Genomic DNA, 24,147 nt, shown 5'->3' with positions numbered 1-24,147 from the left:
CATCACTAATTTTTGGTTGGTAAGGAACATTAGCATGGGACTAATCAAACTGTTCACGGTTTTCTTCAAAATCAAACAAAACTAAACCAAAGGGGATTTGTCTTTTGATTCCACAAAAGAAAGATAAAAAGCATGCAATTAGCAAACAACATGGAAGGAGTAAGGCAGCAAACTAGACAGAAAACCAATTTCTACAAAGAACATTTCCCATTGATAAATTATTTCTAAAGACAAAAAGACATAAAAATGAAATCACATGGAATAGCTTATATAAAAGATGCCCAATTTAAATAAAGCCCTTTTTTGGTAAGGAAAGGGCGAACATGTTTGATATTTAACAAATGTTTATAGTAAGATTTTCACAATTATCAAATCCTATTGCTAAAATAAGCAGATTTAAACTAGAGGGAAAAAAACACCAGTTCAAAGAATTAGTAATATCAGGTTATTCAAGATAATTATAAATTTGTTTTAAATAATAAAATTATATTACCCTTTATAATAGTATTTATAAAAGTCTTTATACTAACATACTGCTTACAAAACGGTATTTTAAATTATTTTACAAATAAATTTTATTATCATATATATTGGCAAAATATGGGCAATATAGCCCTGAAGGAGAAATATACATGGAAAACAATAATAAATGTTTTGCCTATGAATACTATTACAAGTGCACAGAAGAAAAGCCCAAAATTACTATAATGAATATCGTGAAAAAGTGGAGATGTTGGGGGCACCTGGGTGACACAGTCGGTTAAGTGTCCGACTCTTGGTTTTGGCTCAGGTTGTGATCTCAGGGTCATGGAATCAAGCCCTACATGGGGCTCTGCACTGAGCACAGAAATCTGCTAGCTTCTCTCTCCCTCTCCCTCTCCCTCTCCTCTGCCCCTCTGTAATCAATGAATCAATCAATCAATCAATCTTTGGTGGGGGGAATAAAAAGTGGAGATGTTCTACGCATGAAACAAGAAAAGACTACCATGTTAAAGAAGAAACAGAACAAGAAATAGTTCTTAGAAATTAAGATTTTAATAACTAAAATTAGAATCTTACTAGATGGAAGGGAATATAAAGTCAAGGAATCCAAAAAAGTACACACCAACAAAAAGAAATTGAAAACAAGGGGGAAAAATGAGTAATAAAAACACTAAAAACCAAGCCAAGAAAACAAAAAAGACAATTACTAACAACAAGGAAAATTAAAGTAGTCATTCCATAGCCACACAGACTGGCTTAGTAGTATACAATATCTGTGTAAGTATCATAACGTAAAAACAAATTGTTAATACAGCCACAACTTGAAATGTAATTCTGTTTTGGTCAAGGGAGGAAGTTAAGGAAGGGAAATGAGGGAAGGCCATGTGGAAGATAAGCTACAATCTACCATTATAGGTCAATAAAAAAACTTCTAAAACTGATAGGTCCAAAAATAGGAATCTAAGAATGTCACTTAGAAATATGGAGGCAGGGGAACCTGGGTGGCTCAGTTTGTTAGGCATCTGACTCTTGATTTTGGCTCAGGTCATGATCTGAGGGTCATGAGGTTGAGTGCCAGGACAGGCTCCATGCTCAGCAGGAAGTCTGCTTGAGATTCTCTCTCCCTCTCCCCTTACCCCTCCTCCACCTTAAAATAAAAAATGCAGGCAAATATCTGCAAGCCCAGCTGAAAGATTAGAGGATAACCACTTCTACAGAACAGAGCAAAGTGGATTTGGGAAGGATGTGAACTGGCTTGCTTTGTTATATGCCATTAAGTACCAACTGACTTTTAAAACCATGTACATGAATTATTTTAATGAAAATTCAAATGAACTTTAAAATAATAGTTATTGATATGTAAGCATCTTTCTTGCTCCTATACACTAAACCCATATATTAAAATTAATTTCTGGGCCACTCCACAGGTATGTCAAACCCAGTATGTCTTTTACTAAACTCCTCATCCCCTAAATACCCAACTTCTCAAACCTGTGCTCCTCTTATGTTACCAGCGAAGGGAATGACAACACTCTCACCTGCAATCAGACACAAACTTAAGTGTCATGTTCAAGTTCTCCACTTTCCTAAGCCCACCTCTGTTTTCAATCACTTAGTCCTAACAATTCTAACTCCTAAATATCTTCTAGTCCTTTCTCTTTCCATGCCCACTGCCATTTCCCTTGTCTAAGTTCCCACCCTCTCTTGCAATAGCCTCCTTATTGGGTCTCTACACTCTGATCCTCCTGCCTTCCACTCCCTCTATGGCCAGAGTCATGGATCAAGGGTCGGCACACTAGGGTGCACGGGACAAACCCATCTGTTCTGATAAGGCTTGTAAGCTAAGAATGGTTTCTTACATTTTTAAACAGTCAAAAAAAAATCAAGAACATTTTGTGACATGTGGAAATTATATGAAATTCAAATTTCAGGGTCCATAAATAAAGTTTTATTGGAATACAAGCCACACTTTCTTTACATATCAACTATGGCTCCTTTAAGGCTACAAGAGTAAAGTTAGACAGAGACCACATAGCCCTCAGAGCCTAAATTGTTTACTATCTGATCCTTGATGGAAATGGCAACCTCTGTTCTCAATCGTAAATTTGATGTCACTGTCCTACTGAAAAATCCTTCCTTAGCTCCCAACAACTCCTCTGCTTTTATGCTCAAGGAACTGGATATTCTGGGCCCTATTTAATTCTTCAGTCTTAAATTTTCGCCACCCCTCTGCTTCCCTCTACTAGGTAACTGCTAGGACTGTTGAGTTCCTTGATCATATCACACCCTCTCTTGCTTTCTGGTTTTAAAAAGTGGGCCATTCCTCTGCTCAGAGAACTTATGCTCACGTCACTTAACTTCTACCTAAAGTCTCAAGTGTCATTTCCAAGTGTGTTTCCAAAGTATTACAACTCTGGATTGTAATTTCATGTTCCCCTACCCGTATATCCCACTAGAGTATAAACCCTGGGAAGGCCAGGGACTATGTCTCTATTTTCCCTACCAAATCCCAATGTGAAGAGTAATACCAGGCACAAAAATGTTTACCAAAAATGAAACAAATGTTTAAATGAAGAAATACTTCAGCATACTGAATGGATATCTTGTTTTATATACTCCTTAACCCTTTTGTTTACACACTGTAATTAATTAGCCCATATCTAAACAAAAATAAAGTGTTTTGAGTGAGAGACTGGTATTAGGGTAAATATTTCTGTCAGATCAAAAGTAGTATTATCTAAGTGAGGAATCCACCAGAAAGTAACAGCATCAGAGCACATTAACTTCCGTTCACCTGATATGTATATAAACAAAGTCCATTCAATAATCTGTATATAAGTCCTGACAAGTTTTTCAAACTCTCCATCTTTAGACCTTCTCTAATTCTGTACATTCTCCACACTTTCATTAAGTCAGCAAGTCAAATACTAAGCTCCAAAGTGTAATAGCTCCATTCACTATTTCTACCAACTCTAAAATCTACCATTTTATGTTTTCATAACATATATTTTATATGGCCTTGGAATATATATTTTATACATATGTAGTGAGTGTTTAGAAGCTAAAGGTTGGGGGCGCCTGGGTGGCTCGGTGGATTAAGACTCTGCCTTCAGCTCAGGTCATGACCCCAGGGTCCTGGGATCGAGCCCTGAGTCAGGCTCTCTGCTCAGCGGGGAGCCTGCTTCCTCCCCTCTCCCTCTCTGCCTGCCTCTCTGCCTGCCTGTGGTCTCTGTCTGTCAAATAAATAAAAAAATAAAAATTTTTAAAAAAACTTAAAAAAAAAAAAAGAAGATAAAGGTGGACAAATATAGATTTGAAAGTCAGATCTGCCATACGTGACTGAACAGTTAACTCCTTAACCCTTGGTATCTTCAACTTTAAAATGGGAATAAATAATAGTAGCCACCTTACAGATTGTTGTAATAATTAAATGAGATGTTACAAATAAAATACTTAGCATGTAGCGTATGGCTTGGCAAATAATAATACCCAAGAAGTATTAGCTATTAAATTAATATTAATACTATCATTTTATAGGTCTTATTTAATAATTATAATTTATATATTATATATAATAATTTTATCCACATAATAATTATGATAGGCTTATACTTTAACTTTAACTTCCTTCTACCAATGAAACAGTCCAACATCTGACAGACCTTTCTCTAGGAAAGAAAGAAAAAAGGTGTCAATATAGTTAACACAGAAAATAAACATTTTGAACTCTGTACCTTTTTTTAGGAATGTTTCTCCCAGAAGAAATTTTATCAGTTGCTTTATAAGAATACATCTTCTCCAAGTTAAGCTGCTTTTAAACATATAAAGATTCATCACTAAAAATCAGAAGTTTCAAAACTTTCAAATACAAAATAATAATAATAATAATAATAATATACAAAAACCTCACGATGACAACTTTTCCTCTGATTAACCAAGTTACCAAATAAAAGTCATCACCTGAAAATAGCTCTTGGATTATCAATTTCTAGGATTCTAAAGGCAGTTGGAAATGTAATGTCCTATTTCTCCCAAATCTATAGAGAATACATAATCAGAGTAATTATTTGAGGCACAGTAGAGGCCCAACTTATAAAATGATTCAGTTAAATTCTGCATACTTTAATAAAACAGAAACACTCTGACAAAAAATTAATTCAGCACATTTTCCTGTTACTCCAGTGTTCCAATTAGTTTAAGTCTGCCTGTGGTTCTTTAACCTGTAACTGTTATCTAAGATCCAAAAACAAAGCAAGAAAGTATGTGTGCATGTGTGCGTGAGTATGCATATAGCTTTCATGAGAACACTTAGGAATCAGGCTTATTATTTCTCTTAGTTTTAAGTATTGTACTTTGTAAAAAACAAAACAAAACAAAAAACACTCCAGGCCAAATGAGTTATAAAACAGGTTTTAAAAAAATTAAAATAAGTCACTTTCTCAAGTATTTTTAACTGTCCTATTAGTCCCAGAAATCACATCCTGCATCTTTTATTCTGTTCACATCACTACTCTTTCCAAAGTTTATGTTTTATTACATATGGCATTTCGAAGGAAATCAGTAGGAACCACCTCTTTAAACAAACCAACCTTCTTGTCTGTCGTTGACTCAGCTGGTACTTGATTATAGGAACCCTGTTCAACGCCGGGTGGTACAGTTTTAGAACTGAAAAAATAATAAAATCAAATTATCTCAAATGCTGAAATATGGTTATTCAATTATCTAATATCATAATGCATCCAGTCTCACAAAGACAGATGAGAGTCTACTGTTTCAAAACTGAAATTTTTTTTAATTTATTTTTTAATTTTTTAAAAAGATTTTATTTATTTACTTGTCAGCGAGAGAGAGAGAGTCAGAGAGAACACAAGCAAGGGGAGTGTCAGGCAGAGGGAGAAGCTGAGCAGAAGCTGAGCCCAATGTGGGACTCGATTCCAGGACCCTGGGATCATGACCTGAGCCAAAGGCAGAGGCTTACATGACTGAGCCACCCAGGAGTCCCCAAACTGAGATTTCTTTAAATTAATTTTTTTTTAGGACAAGCTCCAAAAGTGCATTTTAAGCTCTTTAAAATTTAAGTTTAAAGCTCTTTAGAGCTTTTTGACTTTAAAAGAAAAATTGATAATATAATGCACACTATAGGGATTACCATCAACAATATTATATTATAAACTTCAAAGTTGTGACGAGAGTTGTATTCAACACAGAAATGATAATTATGTCACAAGATAGAGGTTTTAGCTAAACCACTGTAGTAATCATATGACATTATATAAATCTATCACACTAACACGTTGTACACTTCAAACTTACAAAATGTTATATTGTCAATTATATCTCAATTTTTTAAAAAAGGAAAAACCCCATAAATGATCAACAACATGTAAAGATACAAAAAAGAAGGCAACAAGTATATTCCCTTCCCACCTTCTAACATAAGAAGAAAATTTGAGGGGTGCCTGGGTGGCTCAGTGGGTTAAGCCTCTGCCTTCGACTCAGATCATGATCTCAGGGTCCTGGGATCGAGCCCCACATCAGGCTCCCGCCTGCTTCACCCTCTCTCTCTGCCTGCCTTTCTGCCTACTTGTGATCTCTCTCTCTGCCAAATAAATAAATAAAATCTTAAAAAAAAAAAAAAAAAAAGACAATTTGATAAATGGATGCTTCAACATTGACCTCAGTGCTGTTTCTTTAATCAATGGAAAAATAGCTTTCTAAATACTATAATACTCAACTACTTCTTATCAATCAAGAAAATGATCTATGATTTATCTTTCACCCACTAACTCCCAATTTCAAACTAGCTAAAAGACGTATGCAAAGCAATCTTTACTCACTTTATCTTTGGGGTGCCTGTGAATTGGTATGATCTGACATTTCAACAACAAAAATACGGAAGTTAAGAAAAAATGAAAAATGAACCTTGGTAGAAGAAATACCCTCGGACACAATTCTTCACTAGCTTGGAGGATAAGTTTCTTAGGAGACTCTGTACCGGCTTCATGAAGCCAACATCTGCCCTATTGAACACAAGAAGAATCTTTTAATACATAGTGAGAAAAATTAAATCAAACAGGTAGTCTTCTACATTGCTTACCTTTTCTGTAAGAGTGCAAATCCTTACAAATCTGCGCTTCCCAGAAACTTCTACCAGGAATCCCTCAGCCATGAGCTGGTGGGACAAAGCCTTCCACCAACTCTCTGTCTGATTCTTGCCACTGCCAAATAAATTGTGTCTGCGATACTGATCTGGAAGACGCTGGGAACTCTGAAATTAGGAATAAAATCAGTGTCTAAAAATGCTTTTTTCACTTAAACAGGATAAGTAAAATGGAACTGCCTATTCACTTTTTGGATTTAACACTAAATTTCAGCTTTAAATACCTACAAAATTTAATGCCCATCCTGCTTTTTCTGAGCACTTAAGTAATAAATAAATATATAATCAAAATAGTGTTGCTTTCCTGTGTAAAATAATGGCAGATAATTTGATACACGTTTTCCAATGCACAGGATTGGATATGTTTGGCATATTTAACCTAGGCTATTTAGGCCTTTTATCAACACACATTACTGTCTGAAAACAGTACTCATTGTTTTTTTTTTTTAAGATTTCATTTATTTATTTATTTGACAGAGATCCACAAGTAGGCAGAGAGGCAGGCAGAGAGAGGAAGGGAAGCAGGCTCCCCACTGAGCGGAGAGCCCCATGCGGGGCTTGATCCCAGGACCCTGGGATCATGACCCGAGCCAAAGGCAGAGGCTTTAACCTACTGAGCCACCCAGGCGCCCCTGAAAACAGTACTCATAAGCTATAACTCAAGCCTAGAAGCAGGGGTGTTAAAAGGCAGGGGGACCCCACAGCTAGTCATCAGTGAGCGCACTGCAACAATTCAGTCCCCACAGCGTGGCTGCATTCACTGTACTTTTGTTCACGAGGTACTACAAAGTTTACTTAATCATTTCTGATTTAGCTACTTTACAAAGAAACCCCAGGGAAAACAAGTGCATGCTACACAGGAACTGTTTTTGAGATTCTTTTTTTTTTCCCTAAGTGACGAGATGATTCCAGTAGGAGATTCTGCACAGGCCATCGCATTCTGGCAATGTTGGGGAAGATGGTCTGCCACGTGCAGAGTCTCCTATGTAACTCTCCTGCCCTCTGACGGAGGGGACTTCCCCCACCTTCACTCTCTGTAAAGTACTTTTCCATTCACTGTGCTCTCTTACTACCTCCTCTACTTGCCCTACACATGCAAGAACTGCCTTTAGAAGTCTATAGTATTTTATGAAAATAACGCTTTATGGAAAGTTGCTCCTGTCTAATGTACTTGTGGTGAATACGTCAGATGGTCTTTCAAGGATCATTCTAACCCTCAGCCACTGTACCCTCTTTCACTGAAGAATCTGCAAAGTTATAAATATTGTTTCTCAAAATCCCTTTCCGCCAGAGTTCTGGGTATGACTTAAGAGGCATTTTTGCGTGACATCTCTAAGCAGGAGATGAGGTCGGGCTACTCTGCAGCTGTTCTTGCAGGGACAGGGACACGTGATTGTGGAGGTGTTCGCTTTTTATGAGAAAGTGTTAGCCAAGAACCCAGCATACGATTACTAGCATCCTAAGTCTCCAGAGGCATATACTTTTTGGATACAGATTATAGCAAGTACAGGTGGTCACCAGAACAAGAAGGGGAACCTCCCTGGCTGTTAGAGCTCCCTGTTCGGTGCACTGTGGGGTCTGGTGCTATAGCGGCAGCTTCCCAGACTGACAGCTTCTTGTCACAGAAGAGGCAGCAGGTCTCATAATCGATTATTTTACAGTACAATCTATAAGTTTTTTAATGCCCAGTAATACACAGCTTTCTGTTTAAATTATTTAGAGTGATTATGAGCAAATATAAATTCTGTATTTTAGGTTATATTTAGATTTCAAAAAGAGTAATCCCTTGACTATGTCAAGAGGTTATTCTAAAAATTTCAATATTAAATGCAATCTAAAATTTTTGAAACAGGCACAGCCCGTCATTCAACATTTTTACATTTTACCTATATTCCATGAAGGCTTAATAATCAATGCATATAAAAATCCAGGGGTCAAAGTCAAAACAACTCATAGACAGCAGACATAACTCAAGTACTAGAAGGTTCTCTATTATGAATGTACTGGTTTTATTCAACTGATGAAAATTGTTACAGCTACCAGTTTATCATTCTGGAACATTGAAACATGTGAATAAAAGTGAAAGAACCCTGGGAGGCCTGGGTGGCTCAATCAGGTGAGTGTCTGTCTTTGGCTCAGATCATGATTCCAGAGTCCTGGGACTGAGCCCTGCATCGGGTTCCCTGCTCAGCTGGGACCCTGCTTCTCCTTCTCCCACTTCCCCGACTTGTGTTTGCCCTGTCTCTCTCTCTCTCTCTGTCAACACATGAAGGAAACCTAGGCTGATGTTAGATTAAAGTGGAACAAATTCCCATCAGAGACACTTCAGTGCCTAGAAACAGAGCTTAATACCCATCGGCTTCTGACAGGTTAAAGAGTCTATAACATGCATTCTACTTACCTTAAAAATAGAAATAGAATTCTTTTTATTACGATAGATAAGTAATGAGCTTTAGTATCATGGTGATTATATTTACCAAAATTTTATCAGAACAAGATTTAGAGAAATAGAAACACCCAGGTACAACATGGTACCCTTTTCCCTACCTAAGTCAAATGACTTGAAAAGAATGCTTAAACTCAAACATCAGAGAATTTCAGAGCTAGAACACTGGAGTTCTTTGATCCACATGGTTATTTTTTACTCATATTGCTAATAAATAGTTAGAGGCTCAAAGAGTTAAGCGGTACCCTAAGGTCCTAGAACTAGGAGTAGAACACGGGCCTCCAGAGTACTAGTTTGAAACTTTCATTATTATATCATGTGAATACACACAGAAATATACATATGCAATACATACATATACAACAGAGATACCACATATTCATCCCCCACATATCTATATCCACACACACACACACACACACACACACACACACACACACATTGTTTGTAGTTATTACAGCAAGACTACCTGGATTCAAGTCCCAGGAATACTTTCTACCTTTTTACCAGGCAAGTTACTTAACTTACCTGGGCTTCTAGTTCCTCAGCTGCTACCCAAGTATTAACAACACCTTCTATCTCTTGGACATGTTGTAAAGACTGAGTAACCAAGACAGAGCCTGACTCAGTAACATTAACTTTCTTCTGATTAGTTAACAGTTGATCCTTTAACTCAACCTAAATTCCCTAATCTAAAAGAAAAACCATTATAGGGACACCTAGGTGGCTCAGTTGGCTAAGTATCGACTCCTGATTTCTGCTCAGGTCATGATCTTAGGGTCATGAGACTAAGCGTTGGAGCTGTGTGTGGAGCCTGCTTAAGATTCTCTCCTTCTCCCTCTGCCCTTCCCTCCCACATAAGCACATGCATGTGTGCACTTTCTCTAATAAATAAGTAAATACCTAAAGAAAAAAAAGAAAGAAAGAAAGAAAAATCACTACCTAGTATCTAGTCAGATTTCCTTGTAACACTGGTAATGGTACTCTACATCTACTAGGGGCTTATCCTTGCAGCAGGAGATTCTACTGCTTGCAAACTAGTAAGACCATAGGTATTAAATTGCCTAACTAGCACTTACTAGCAATCTCAACACTAAAATTATTCTTCTAGCCTTTCCTTTCATAAGAAAAAAAAAAAAAAAAACCGACAAAACCTGAAGGGAATGAACACATTCACCAGTATGAAGCAATAAGATTTTTTCCTAATCATCAGGGAGTAATTGTCCTTCCCCTCATGATCAATCACTGCAAATACTATATACTGTGTGAATAAATTCACATTGTCTTGTTTCCATGGCAATCACCGTGCCCAGAAAGCTGCTATAGAGAACACAGGGATTTGGGCATTGATTTTTAAGGAAGGCACATTTTACAGACACATCCTGTACCAACTGCATTCATTCTAGTATCTCCAGATCATTTAATCTAAAAATAAAAATGTAAAACTGCATGTGAACAGCATAATGAATAGAAAAGGCACTAGAACAGTAGTCAGGAAAGCTGCTTGCTCATCCTGATTCTGGCACAAAATAATGTGACTCAGGGAGGTCCTCTAAATTTCAGGGATTCAGTATCAACCACTGTCAAATAAGGCAAGAGGAATAAATAGGGTTTTTTTGCTCTAGGAGTCTACACTTCTATGGGACACACTCAAAAAGGGAAATTATCTCATTCTTTTCTTTTAAAAATCAGGTTGGGAAAATAAGGAGCACCAAACTGGTATCAAGCAATATGGAAACCCACTAACTATGGATAGTGTGTGAACAAAAAGAGCAGACTGGCTAGAATCCATGACCCAAAGTATCACTTTCTGATAAAAGCAAAGTCTGAACCTTTATCTGATAGAGGAAAAAAAACAACAATAACACACAAATCTGCCACCTGTCTGAAGTAACTTCTTTAAAGATCACAATCGTTTTGTAAGGTAATCTTTCTGCTGGGAATGCCACACTCCCCTCCATCTTTCTTTCCTCATCTCATGTCTGAATGCCAAAATCTACTATTATCTCCCACAAAAAAAGAAAGCTCCAGCAATACTGACAGCATCACAAAGACTTCTCTAACTTGCCGGCTGTGAACAAGCACTCTCTCCAGAACCCATGTCTATTCCTATGTCTTTTATCTCTTTCAATGCTACACTATACTATTTTTTCCCAAGTAACACCTTTCATACTAGAGGATGAGTTTTGGTTTTTGGATTCCCTACAAAACACAGTGCCTTACGCACACATACACAAAAAAGAGGTTTAAGAACGAGTGGAAAAAAATAGGTATGAGCTCTCTCAAGTTTTAAATCTCTAAGTTCTTAAAGCGTAAAACAAGCCCACAGTTTCTATCTACATTTTAACTTTTTTTGCCTCTTTCCCAACTCCTACAAGCCAAAGAAGCTTGGAGCTGCCACTTCAGGGCTTAACAACGTCACTTCCAGGGCTTTTATTCTAAATGCAAAATAAAATTAAAAGATTTTTAAAAATTATCTCTAGGAATATATTTCAATCAGACAAAATAGCTTATCCAGAAAATAAAATTGATAACCCTCTCCTGTTCTCAGACAAAATAGCTTATCCAGAAAATTAAATTGATAACCCCCTCCTGTTCAATACTTTGAAAATTATAAGGGGTGTTAAAACCACCAGTAGTTTTCTTGTGGCTGCCTGTAGTCAGAGCATCTTTTATCAGAAGTATTACCTAATTCTGGAGCCATGACAAGGCTCAGCACTTTGATAATATGATCAGGAATGAGGTTTCACTTAATGTCCTGGTTATGCAAATTAAGTTCTGTGTTTCTGTTTTCGAATCTATACTGTTTCTGTTTTCGAATCTATACAGTTATTATTGTATAGATTCGAAAACAGAAACTTATTCATACAGGGTGTTTAAAAATATTTATGTAATGAGCTATTTAGACAGCTAAAACAAAGTTTCTTAGGCAACATTTCTAGTATTTAATTTCTAATTAAACTTGTACTATTTAAAAACAAAGTTTTAAACTCCATTTACAAATAACGTGGATGGGCTGTACAACTGTTTATACTATTTAGAAAAATCTTGTGTAAGAAATGAGAATCACATGCTGCTTAAATTATATTTCTTATATATATATATATAAAACTATTATCTCTTTAAAACTCTAAAGGTTTTCAGTTTAATATATTTATCATCTTGCAGATCAAAATTATCTACAAAGCTATAAATTTTACCTAAATTAGTTAAGGTGGACGATTTACTAAATTCCTAAAGGAATCATAATTATAATTTTTAAAACAATATCCCAATAGATACCAAGATCACTGAAAGGAAGGGGAAAAAAATTACCTTATTTTTCCTTGTAGATAATGTCCACAAATTTTTGTTAAGTGGTACTTTTTTGAAAAGTTTTATACCTTTATCTAGCAAGGGTAGTATAAAATTTCACAAAGAATAAACTTCTTAATTTAAAGACTCCCAGAAGAGACTGTCAGTATAAGCAGTCTGACTTGGTTTTCAAATAATAGGTGAAATCTGATCCCTCTTGTGGCCAGTTCAAGTTTGTGTAGGAGCCCACTTATACTTATTTGTTGATACTGGATACTGCTGGCTTAATCCAAATTAAAACAAGGATAATTTTTATAAATTACACATTCAACTGGGATACACAGATTTTGAAGATGACAGAGACAGAAGAAACTTTCATAGATCCCAATTAAGCTTAATCTATCTCTTGTAACTTAAATTCTTTAATAAAAAAAGATACTAGCAAAAAAACAAAAAAAAAATAGTAGCACTCATAGCAGCTAAAACCAAGTTCCTTAACTTGGAACACTACTTAAATAATAAACAGTGACAACACTTATTAAATTTCTAATCAAACTGGTGATTTAAAAACAAAATTATAGCGGGGCTAGGGAAAAAATAACAAAAAATAAAAACATAGTATTTTAAACTCCATGCAGAATCTAAAACCATCACTATCTGAAAAGTTCACGTTTTCAATATTTCATTTAAAATATTTCACAAATAATTTAACATGTCCCTTTCTAAACAAGATAAAAACTCAGAAAATAAAGATTTACATGAAGCATTCAAGTATTTAACAAATAAATGCTTACTTAAATTATTTTTTAAAATTCCATGCAAACTGAGAATATTAATCTCTACTTTTAAGTATATTTTTAATAAATATACATATTTGTGAAGGATTCTACCTCTGACTTTGTTTTACTCAACTAATAGCAATGCATGACACTTGGCTTTGCTTTAGAGAACTCTAAACCAGGAATAAAATCATATGAACAAAAGGACTACTGACTGTTAAGGGTCATGACTTACTCATAGTGTACTTGCAAATGTTAGCATAATTCTGGCATGCTAATCACTAAAACAAAAAAAAAAGTAGCTGAATTGACTATCGCTATTTATTCAATAGTAAAGCCAAAAACGAAACAAACAAAAAAAACTTGGAATTTTAAATACCTGAGATGAGAAACAGAAAAGATGTAAAAAGAAAAAAGTATACCTCCAAATATTGTTACTGAACTTAGACATTTACAAATAATCACTGAAATTAAAGTTTTGCTCAAAGAATTTACTACTTTTCAGGGCACCCAAAGAGATACTTTTGTTCTGTCTCCTGATACAATGAAAGCTAACTTTTCTTGATTATCCTAAGAAAGACCAGTTTAAGGATTTATCCAACTGTAATCTAATAAGCTAATACAATGCTTCTAGAATGAGCTGCAAAGCTGAACATCAACTTGAAATATGAAAACAGCAGTACATGTGATAACATGCAGGTTTTGTCAAAAGTAATGAATGTTGTGTTTGACTGGAGCTTCATAGGGCTGACTTCCAATAACTCATCTAAAGCCAAAGCTGCCATCCCAAGACAAACTTCTGAAGAAAAGTGTAACAGAAGTGCAAGAAGAATTATGAAGGTGATTCACAGGTATACTTACAGATCCTTGGAGAAATAAAATCGGAAGTCCAATTCCAAACTTTTCTCCTAAGATTTCTACAGCAGATAATAGCTGGAATGCTTGTGGACCAAAGTCCTTTGATGTCTCATCTGAGTCATCAATGGCACAGCAATGATCCAATCTAAGTAACAGTATAATAGAAAGTTTAGCTAAGACATGTACCTTTAGAAAGAAAAAGATTCCGTGTAACAATTAGCTAAGTAAAAAAAAATCTCAAATACGCCAACCGTTCATTACAGCCAAAGTTCATTACAGCCAAGACCATGTGAAGTATATAAACCATGAAATATAAACCATAATTATAGCTTTGTATGTTATGTTGATGGTTCTCAACCCTAGAACCTTGGAACCCAAATTTCATGGGAAGTATCTTAGAACATAAATGGAAGATTAGTGAGGTTCAAGCAAGCAGAATTCAGAAGTGAAAAGCTCCACTCGAATGATTATATAAATACTGGGCTTTTGGGTTAGGTTGTAATGGGAGAAAAAAATTTTTGCAAAAAAAACGAAAGTTGTTAACTTAAAAACCAAATCTCCTATGCAATAAATTATTAGCTTAAACTCCGATGTCTATAAAATATGACACAAAGATAAAGTGCACCTCATTTAAGTCCACTTGGAAGTTACATTCCTAAGCCATCCTTCAGGTAGATTTAGAATTATCATTAATGCAAATGAGAATTTTTTTTTAAGATTTTATTTATTCATTTGACAGAGATTACAAGTAGGCAGAGAGACAGGTCTAGGAGGGGAAGCAGGCTCCCTGGTGACCAGGGAGCATGATGGGGGCCTCAATCCCAGGACCCTGAGATCATGACCTGAGCCAAAGGCAGAGGCTTGATCCACTGAGCCACTCAGGAGCCCCAAGAATTCTTTAAAGCTGCTTGAGAACAAAAGGACTCCTTAGACAAAATCAACTAATACAGTTCAACTACCTAATTCAATAGCTTTCTTTAGAACAAATAGCTTTGAAACAGCAGTAGGAATACAGTCAATATTCCAGCTATAATGTGTTTTGGGGGAAAGACTACATTTAGGTTTATTCTCCTATTCTAGCTTCTTTAGTAGGAAACTTAGCTCATTACTTTTCTTTTGTAGTATGAATATTTAGCTATCAGATTCTCACAAAGTGCCACCTCTGCTGTATCTCCCAAGTTTTAATGTATAATATTGTAATCATTACTAAAGTTCTAAAAATGTTTTAATTTCATCTGATTCCTTCTTTGATTTATGAGTAAGTTAAAAGTGTTATTTATTTTTAATGTCCAAGTGAATGAGAATTTTGTTTATCCTCTTATTTTCTTCTTTTTTTAAAAAATATTTTATTTATTTATTTGACAGACAGAGATCACAATAGGCTGAGAGGCAGGCAGAGAGAAAGGAAAGGAAGCAGGCTCCCTGCTGGGCAGAGAGCCCGATGTGGGGCTTGATCCCAGGACCCTGGGATCATGACCTGAGCTGAAGGCAGAGGCCTTAAGCCACTGAGCCACCCAGGTGCCCCATCCTCTTATTTTCTGCTAATTCCATTGCATTCTGATCAGATGAAGTGGTGTGTTTAATACCAATACACTGAAAACTTCCGAGACACTGCAATCTAGTATAAGGGACAGAAAGCTTTTTATAAAGGGTTAGATAGTAAACAGTTTAGGTTTTGTGGGCCATACTATCTTTGTGTCATAGCTACTGGGCATTCAACTCTGCAAAAACAGCCACAGACAACATATAAACAAAAGGGTATGTTGTTTTCCAAGAAAACTTCATCCATAAAAACAGGCAGCAAAGTGGGTTTGGTATACAAGCCATAGTTTGCCAGCCCCCTGCTTTAACACGGAGGCAAATTTTTATCAATGTTCCATGTACGTTTGAGAAGTGCAGTCTCTAATTCAGGGCTTCCCAGCTAGTGTGCTGTAAATGGATTATAGGGATGCTACAGAGTTAACCACAGTTCTGGACAGAATCTGGACCTGAGTAGTAAATAGCCTAGTGTGCTATAGTGGTATTATCACTAGTTTTGTGGATCATGAAGTGAAAATGTTTGCAATACATTGTTCTAAATGCTTAGTATAAGAGTTCTAAATAGCAAGTGTGTGATAAATCAAACTTGTTACTATGTTGACCAAATTTTCTACAGCTTACTCATTTCTGGGTTGTTTAACCTACCAATAACCAAAAATTATATCAAACTCTTCTACTTTAATGGTGGATTTGTTGATTTCTTCCGGCTGTTGGTTTGTGCTTTATGTATTTGTAGGGTTTGGGGTTTGGTGCATAGAACAATTCTGTCCTTTTGCAGAAAAAACTTTTTGTCACCACAGAGATCATCTTCCTCCCTAATAATTACTTCTTTGTCTAATAGTTACACAGCTACTATGCCTAGGTACCTATGGTTAACTCAACTAGTCATACAATTTGTTTTTATTTTTTCAATTAATATACAGTTAAATTGACTGTGCATCTGTGCATATGTAAAGTTCTACTAATTTAAATACATCTATTGATTCATATGCATAGATTCATCCAACAACCATAATCAGCTACTATCACAATGAGGACACACAACAAATTCATCAGAGTAAACACTCCCTTATGCTAGCCCTTTGTAATCATAACCTCCACTTCCCTCTAACCTCTGGCAACCACTGATCTTTTCTCCATCCCGACAATATAGTCTTACTTTTGCGAGATTACCATATAAATGGGACTATACTGTAAAATTGGTATTATTTCTTCCTTTAAAAGTTTGGTAAAATTTGCCATTCAAACCATTTGGGCTAGGAAATTTTATTCCAGAGGTTTTTAACAGCTCTAATTTCTTTAACAGTCATACAACTATCCGGGTTATCTATTTCGTTGTAGGTGAATTTTGTCAGTTTGAAGTTATCAAGGAATTGGGTCTGTTTCCTCTAAATTACTGAATGTACATGCACTGAGTTATTCACAGTGTTTCTTTATGACTCTCTTAATGTCCGTTGGGCCTGTAGTGAAATTACGTTCATTCCTCATATTGGTAATCTCTGTATTCCCTTTTTTTTCTTGTGAGAAGTTTCTATCCATTTTATTGACCTTTTCAAAGAATGCGCTTTTGAATTCTTTGGTTTTTCTCTTTTGTTTTTGTTTTCTATTTCATTTCACTTATGCTCTTCTCTTTATTTCCTTCCTTCTGCTTCCTTTTGGTTTATTTTGCTCTTATTTGTTATTAAGGTGGAAGCTTAATTACAGCTTTGAAACTTTTCTTTTCGTCTAAGTATTTAATGCTCTAAATTTCTCTCAGTATTTCTTTAGCCGCATCCCATACATTTTATATGTTCATTTCATTCAGGTCAAAATATCTTCCAGTTGACCTTGAGGCCTCCTCTTTGGCACATGGGTTACTTAGTACTGTGCTATTTAATCTTTGAGTGTTTGGAGGCTTTCCTGCTATCTTTCTGTTATTGGTTTCTAGCTTAATTCCTTTAAGGTCAGAAAACACATTCCATATGAGCCGAATTCTTTTAAATGTATTAAGGTTTGTTTTATGACCCAAAATATAATCCACATTTGTGAACATTCCATCAGTACCTGGGAAGAATGTTTACTCCACCGTTGTTGGGTGGAGTTTCTATAAATGTTAATTAGATCCAGTTTGTTGGCAGTCCTGTTCATTTCTATCTTCTTACTGATTTTCTGTCTATTAGTTCCATTAATTACTAAGAGATGTTGAAATCATTAACTATAATTATGGATTTCTGTATTTCTCCTTTCAATTCTGTCCGTTCTTTTGTTAAGTATATACACATTTAGGATTATGTGCTCTTGAATATGATGGTTAACATGAAGTGTCAACTTGGGGAGGCTATGGTGCCCAGTTGTTTGGTCAAACACTAGATGATGTTATAAATATTTTGTAGATAGGATTACCACCTCCAATCAGCTGACTTTAAGAAAAGGAGATTACCTGTAAAGTTAAGTCTCATCCAATCAAATGAAGGCCTTAAAGAGCAAAGACTGAGGTTTGTTGGACAACAAGGAACTGTACTCAAAAATATTAACACAGAAATTCTGCCTGACTTTCCAGCCTGCCAGCTTATCCTACAAATTTCAGCCTTGCCAACCCCCACAACTGCCATCAGCCAATTCCTTAAAATCAATCTCTGTGTGTATGTATGTGTGTGTGTATCTCTGGTGAACTATGATTCATTGGTAAACTGACCCTTTTACCATCATGTAATGTCTTTCCTTATGCCCGGTAATATTCTTTCTCCAAAGTCTCCTCTGTCTGATATTAAAATAACAACCCAGCTTTCTTTTGACTAGTGTTTTCATGGTATATAGTTGTTATCCTTTTATTTTTAATCTACCTGTATAATTACACTTGTGGATTTCTTATGGTCAGCATATATTTGGGTCATTTTCTTCCCCCAAGTTTACTTATTAATTTTTAAATAATCTCTATACCCAATCTGGGCTCAAACTCATGACGCCAAAATCAAGAGTCACATTCTTCTCTGACTGAGCCAGCCAGGCTCAGTTGTATTTTTAAGCCAATTCTAACAACGTCTGCCTTTAAGTGGTGATTTTGGACCATTTACACTTAATATAATTATTGATACATTTAGATTTAGGTCCACCATTTATCTATTTATTTATTTATTTTGATTGTCTATTATCTATTTGTTTATCTATTTGTAAAGCAAAATAATATTGCTTGCTTTGTCCTACATTTAAATAAATTATTTTGTTTTTTAAAACTGTAATATATATCATTCAACAAAAACTCAATTGAAAATTATTTGAGGGGCCACTGGGTGGCTCAGTCAATGGAGCATCTGACCCTTGATCTCAGAGTCTTGATCTCAGAGTCATGAGTTTAAGCCACCTGTTGGACATGAAGCCTACTTAAAAATATATATATTTGAAAAGGAAGAGAAACAAAGACTTTTAGAACCTCCATCTAGAAGAAAAATATCTTTACCTGGACCTGCAATTATCACAGCATTTTTCAGTTCCCATAATACCCACGGAGGCCTTTCGTAGTTGTTTGTCTTCAAAATGAGACAAGATGAGTCTACCCAAGAGAAAATTTTAAATTAAATAAAAGAACAAAACCATATATGTTAAAATCATTGCTTAAAATAATGAGGTGAAATCATCACTAATTGATTCACCTGAGATCTCATTATCTGGCTTCAGTTTACTGAGGCACAAAGAAAGTTACCTTAAAAATTCAGCACATATGTAATACCAACAAGATATGGTTTCTAAATATTTCTAATTATTTTGCATCATTCCTAAAAGAATTCCTAAAAGAGCATCATTCCTAAATCTGTTATTAATTAATATAAAACAAATAATACCTACTTTCGCCTACACCTTCTGGAATGAAGATATTTTTCCATCTTTGCCATCATCTTTAATTTGTATAATCGAAACTTTTCATTGGGAATCTCACTAAGGCGATGCCTGTCAATTACAAATATCACAGGAATATATAAAATTGCAATAGTGATTTTGTTATTTTTACATTTATTACTGTTTACTCTTCACAACCTATACCATCTACACTTCTATCAAGATAAAAAAAAATTTCTATCATCCCAGAAAGTTATATGTCCCTTTCTAGTCAAGTCAATGCCCCTAAGAGGCAAGCCTTTTTCTAACTTCTATGAAAATTACTTTTGAAAAAATTCTATATCTATATTCAAGTTATTCAAGCATCAATTTTTTAGCTGCCTTTGAAAAAATTATTATAAACCCTAAAATTTTTCATTTTTGATTTATATTCTACATGCTTTTTGGCAATATTCCCACAATATATGGATTTTTACATTTTCCCAGCAAAAGGTTATTGTTTATTTTATTTTATCTGACAAACTAAAACATACTGAAAGAGGTTCAAATCCAAATATTAGCCTTAATCCCTATTTGCTCTTCAGAGGATGTCTCATCCCCCCTAAAACTATCCCTTTATACTATAGTCTATTTTGGGACACTAATAAAACACCAGAATTAAATTCTTCCTCGAACAATTATAACTTATTTTTCTATAATACTGAATTTACTTTAAAATTGTTAGCACTAGACATGTTTGTCTTTAAAAAGTTAATTCTAGTTTACTGTGAAGAAATTCCATGAGTATCAGATATCAGAAGATGATGCACATCTTTCCAAGAATTCTTTCAAGAATAAATAGAAGTCTGAGTTGCGTAGATTTCAGATATTTCAAAAGAAAACAATGTTTGCATGTAAGCTCTAATTGATAATGCTGATCCTCATCAAAATGGACCTCACTAATATTATGACTATTCAAACTTCTGACTGATAAAAATACCTCCGTACAATTCTCAAAGATGACACCAGTTAAATGACTTCTGGAAAGTCTGAACATACAAATGATCGCTTATTCAAAAACATTCTTATGATCTGACACCACCAACCACCATGCCTTTCTGTATAATTTACCCCCAAATCTCTTCCAACTATTGACTCTAGTTCCCCATAATCTCATTCTTCCTAGCCCATCCCCTAAAAATTCCAGTTGACCATTAAACAACACAAGTTTAAACTGCATCGGTCCACTTACACGTGAATTTTTTAATAAATACAGTAGTGTACTATAAATGCATTTTCTCTTATGATTTTTTAAAATGGAATTTTCTTTTCTCTAGTTTATTTATGGTAAGAATACAGTATATAATAGATACAGCATATGAAGTAAGTGCTAATCTACTGTTTATGTTATCCATAAAGCTCCAAGTCAACAGTAGGCTATTGGTAGTTAAGTTTTGGAAGAGTCAAAAGTTATATGTAGATTTTTGATTACCTGGAGGAATCAGCACTCCTAACCCTCATGCTGTTCAAGGACCAACTATAGTTATGTTTTTGCTTTATTTATTTGTTTAGCTCACCTCTTTCTCCTCAGGAAGGACAAAGAAAAAAACACCTACACTCTAAGTACTATAGCCTCCCTTGTATTTAGTTCAGATGACCTACATTTAACTTTTCATTATCAGTGTCAGTAACAAATCTGGAAAAACAAAATTACAAGTCTCTAAAAGCAAATTTGGTAAATATTTATTTTACTTTTGGGACTATTAAAGTAAAATATTCTACAGAATAAAAATAAGTTGAAAAGAAAAAAAATTCTAAAAGCAACCCATAAATACAAATCAGTTGGAACCAGATGGAAGAATTATTAAATTGAAATTAAACTGCAAATTATTCCCTTTTTAAAAAGTTTACAATAATATTGGGTTTGACTGTTTAATAACCAATGCAGACATTGAGATGTTGCCAATGGTACTGCTTCTGCAATAAGAAATAAAAAATTACATATTTACACTGATGAATGGACAAGTTTCTTTTCTCAATCATAGCATTCTAGTATAAGATACACTTTAAAAGTTTTATGAATTACAGTAATCTTTTGACTGAGAACAAGAAACTCCATTTATTCTCAAACTTTGTTTCTTTCAATAGAAGAGATCGGTCCCAAGAATGACACAGATCTGTCCTAAATCCTCACTGAATTCTCTTTTATCATGATTAACCCTGTAGGTTTAGTATTTCCCTTAGGATGGATGCAAAAACAACCTGTCTTTACTAAAATTCAAGTATGGGTTTTCTGGCACCATTATTTGATTACTAACCACTATTACTTCTGTGAAATCTTAAAGAGATAACCATTTAAAATATCTTTTGAAACCAAGATGCCTTCAACAGACAAATGGATAAAGAAGACATGGTCCATATATACTATGAAGTATTATGGCTCCATCAGAAAGGATGAATACCCAACTTTTGTATCAACATGGATGAGACTGCAAGAGATTATGCTGAGTGAAATAAGTCAAGCAGAGAAAGTCAATTATCATATGGTTTCACTATTTCTGGAGCATAAGGAATAACAAAGAGGACATGGAGAGATGGAGAGGAGAAGGGAGTTGGGGGAAATTGGAGGGGGAGACAAACCATGAGAGACTGTGCACTCTGAGGAACTAACTGAGGGTTTTGGCAGGGAGGGGAGTGGGAAATTGGGTGAGCCTGGTGGTGGGTTTTGTAGAGGTCACGTATTGCATGGAGCACTGGGTGTGGTACATAAACAATAAATTCTGGAACACTGAAAATAAATTAAAAAAAAAATAAAGTATCTTTTGAGACCCAAATAAATAGCAACTATATCTACTGATGAACCTGCATAGTCATAGTATAAAACTCCGGCTGTTAAGTGTTCAGCACCTCTAGTACAATATATAAATAAATGAGAATTGGTAAGAATCAACATATGTTTGAAACAACCCCAAATTTAATAGTATCAGATAGACCTGTTCTCTATCCCAGTTATTTTAGTTTATAAAAAGCTTTTACATAGGCAACCGTCAAAAGAAAAACAATAATTGTTCTGTTTAAGGGGATGGTCTTATTAACTCTGTGTTAAGAAATAAAAGCTATCACTATTCTTTAAAGAGCTTAAAATTTACACCAAACGTTTTTATCTAATTAATCCCTGTTCTTCTTTCATAACTCACCCTATCACTTCTTGAAGGAAGACTTAACCTGAACTTTTTAACTCGGTAAATATGCAATCTAGTGTATTCTTACTTACAATTCAACTGTCCTTCAAAGTACCTAACACAGCTATAATTTTTACAAAGATTTGCATAATCCCTTCTAAAAACTCTTTTGGTTATTGAAATTGTCAAACACAATGAATTCTATGTATCTAGAGTTGTGGATACATACTCTGCATGTATATACAGAATCACAGAATCTGTGATTAAGATCTGCCATTTCCATTATATTCTCTGAGAGCTGAGAGCAGGCACCATATCTGTTTTTATTTATCACTGTATCCCCAGCATAGATCATAATGCTTAAAACATAGCAGGCACTCAGAACAAAACACTGCTGAATGATGAATAAAAATAAAAACTCTATTGGATAGGTACTCTCATCATTTTAATAATACGAGCTAATATGTCCATGCAAGAGCTCAATTTATTCAGCAACATGGATGTGACTTTTGAAAATACCTCATCTTAACAGCCACATCAATTACCATATATAGGGTTTTTTTCCCCTGAGATTTTATCCTCCTATGGATGAGGGCATCAGTTGCTAAACCCTGCCCCTGAAATTTTTGCAAGATGAAGTTTTCCATTCCAGTATACATCTCATAGAACACAAGTACCAATAAAAGACTTGCTTCATGTTTAAGTAGAACGATCTTCCTACATTTAACTGAACACTTAATGTTTTTCATGGCTGTCAATCAGTACAATGAATGGCTAGCTATAGTGCAACATGAGTATTCACACACAATCAAGGAGAGCTGCATGTTTTCACAGAACTAACAAAAGAAACAAATGGTAAAGAGAGTCAAATAGCAAAATTCACTTGGAATAAGCACCATTGTAGCACAGGAAAAAAGAACCAATAACAAAATAAATGCTATCTGAAGAAAACTATGGCTGCAGACCTATCAAAACTCGAGAGGACCTGGGGAGAAAAAGTTTGTCCATGCACAATATTAGGAAAGCTCCCATAGGATCCATGTTCCATTCCCAGTATAGTCCTGATTGAGTTAATTCTTCACACTAGATAAGGTATAGCTGAAATCAGGTAATCTCTGGGTGGCAACACTTAACCACAAAGGTTCTTACATGTCCTCTGTTTTGTTGGTTTTAAATGCACTTATACACATTACTTGGAATTTTGGATGCAGCTTCAAAATACTTTCAAAGCTTATACGGAAAGAAAGAAATCTGCAAAAGTAAAAGCAATAAATGGTTTTACCTGTTTAAGTTAATGTCTGCTGGAGCCCACAGTACATGACAAGAACTCTGAAGCCCATCACGGCCAGCTCTCCCAATCTCCTGGTAATACGATTCCATTTCTTTAGGAGCACCATAATGAATGACTTTGCGAATGTCGGCTTTATTAATGCCCATTCCAAAAGCTATGGTAGCTATAACACACTGAGAATAAATAACAACACTGTTTGACAAGTATGTAGCAGAACCAAAAGCTGACATCTTTACCTTTTGGCAAGAGTAATAATTAGCTCATTAACTAAAGTCCCTGGCATGAAACTGAATTTAATATAATTTCAATCAACACTTACAGAT

At 35.0% G+C, this 24,147-nt stretch overlaps 1 protein-coding gene across 6 annotated transcripts in view; it reads right to left on the bottom strand.

Annotated features, from left to right (window-relative positions):
• WRN (WRN RecQ like helicase) overlaps window positions 1-24,147 on the bottom strand; it is a 145,340-nt gene that overhangs the window by 30,751 nt on the left and 90,442 nt on the right. For 5 of the 6 annotated variants that reach the window (XM_059384322.1, XM_059384320.1, XM_059384323.1 and 2 more), the window contains 8 exons: window positions 23,816-23,997; window positions 19,382-19,483; window positions 18,996-19,088; window positions 14,024-14,165; window positions 6,581-6,751; window positions 6,406-6,503; window positions 5,073-5,148; window positions 4,218-4,294 (listed from right to left, as the gene is read on the bottom strand). In XM_059384322.1, the coding sequence (XP_059240305.1) occupies window positions 4,218-4,294; window positions 5,073-5,148; window positions 6,406-6,503; window positions 6,581-6,751; window positions 14,024-14,165; window positions 18,996-19,088; window positions 19,382-19,483; window positions 23,816-23,997 (941 nt within the window). The remainder of the gene's footprint in view (window positions 1-4,217; window positions 4,295-5,072; window positions 5,149-6,405; window positions 6,504-6,580; window positions 6,752-14,023; window positions 14,166-18,995; window positions 19,089-19,381; window positions 19,484-23,815; window positions 23,998-24,147) is intronic. The other variant, XM_059384324.1, reaches the window with a different exon arrangement.

Source organism: Mustela nigripes, chromosome 18 (assembly GCF_022355385.1).
Source record: "Mustela nigripes isolate SB6536 chromosome 18, MUSNIG.SB6536, whole genome shotgun sequence".
In the NCBI taxonomy this organism is placed as follows: Eukaryota; Metazoa; Chordata; class Mammalia; order Carnivora; family Mustelidae; genus Mustela; species Mustela nigripes.
The sequence above is the reverse complement of the archived record's forward strand: the minus strand, read 5'-3'. Positions and strand labels throughout refer to the sequence as shown.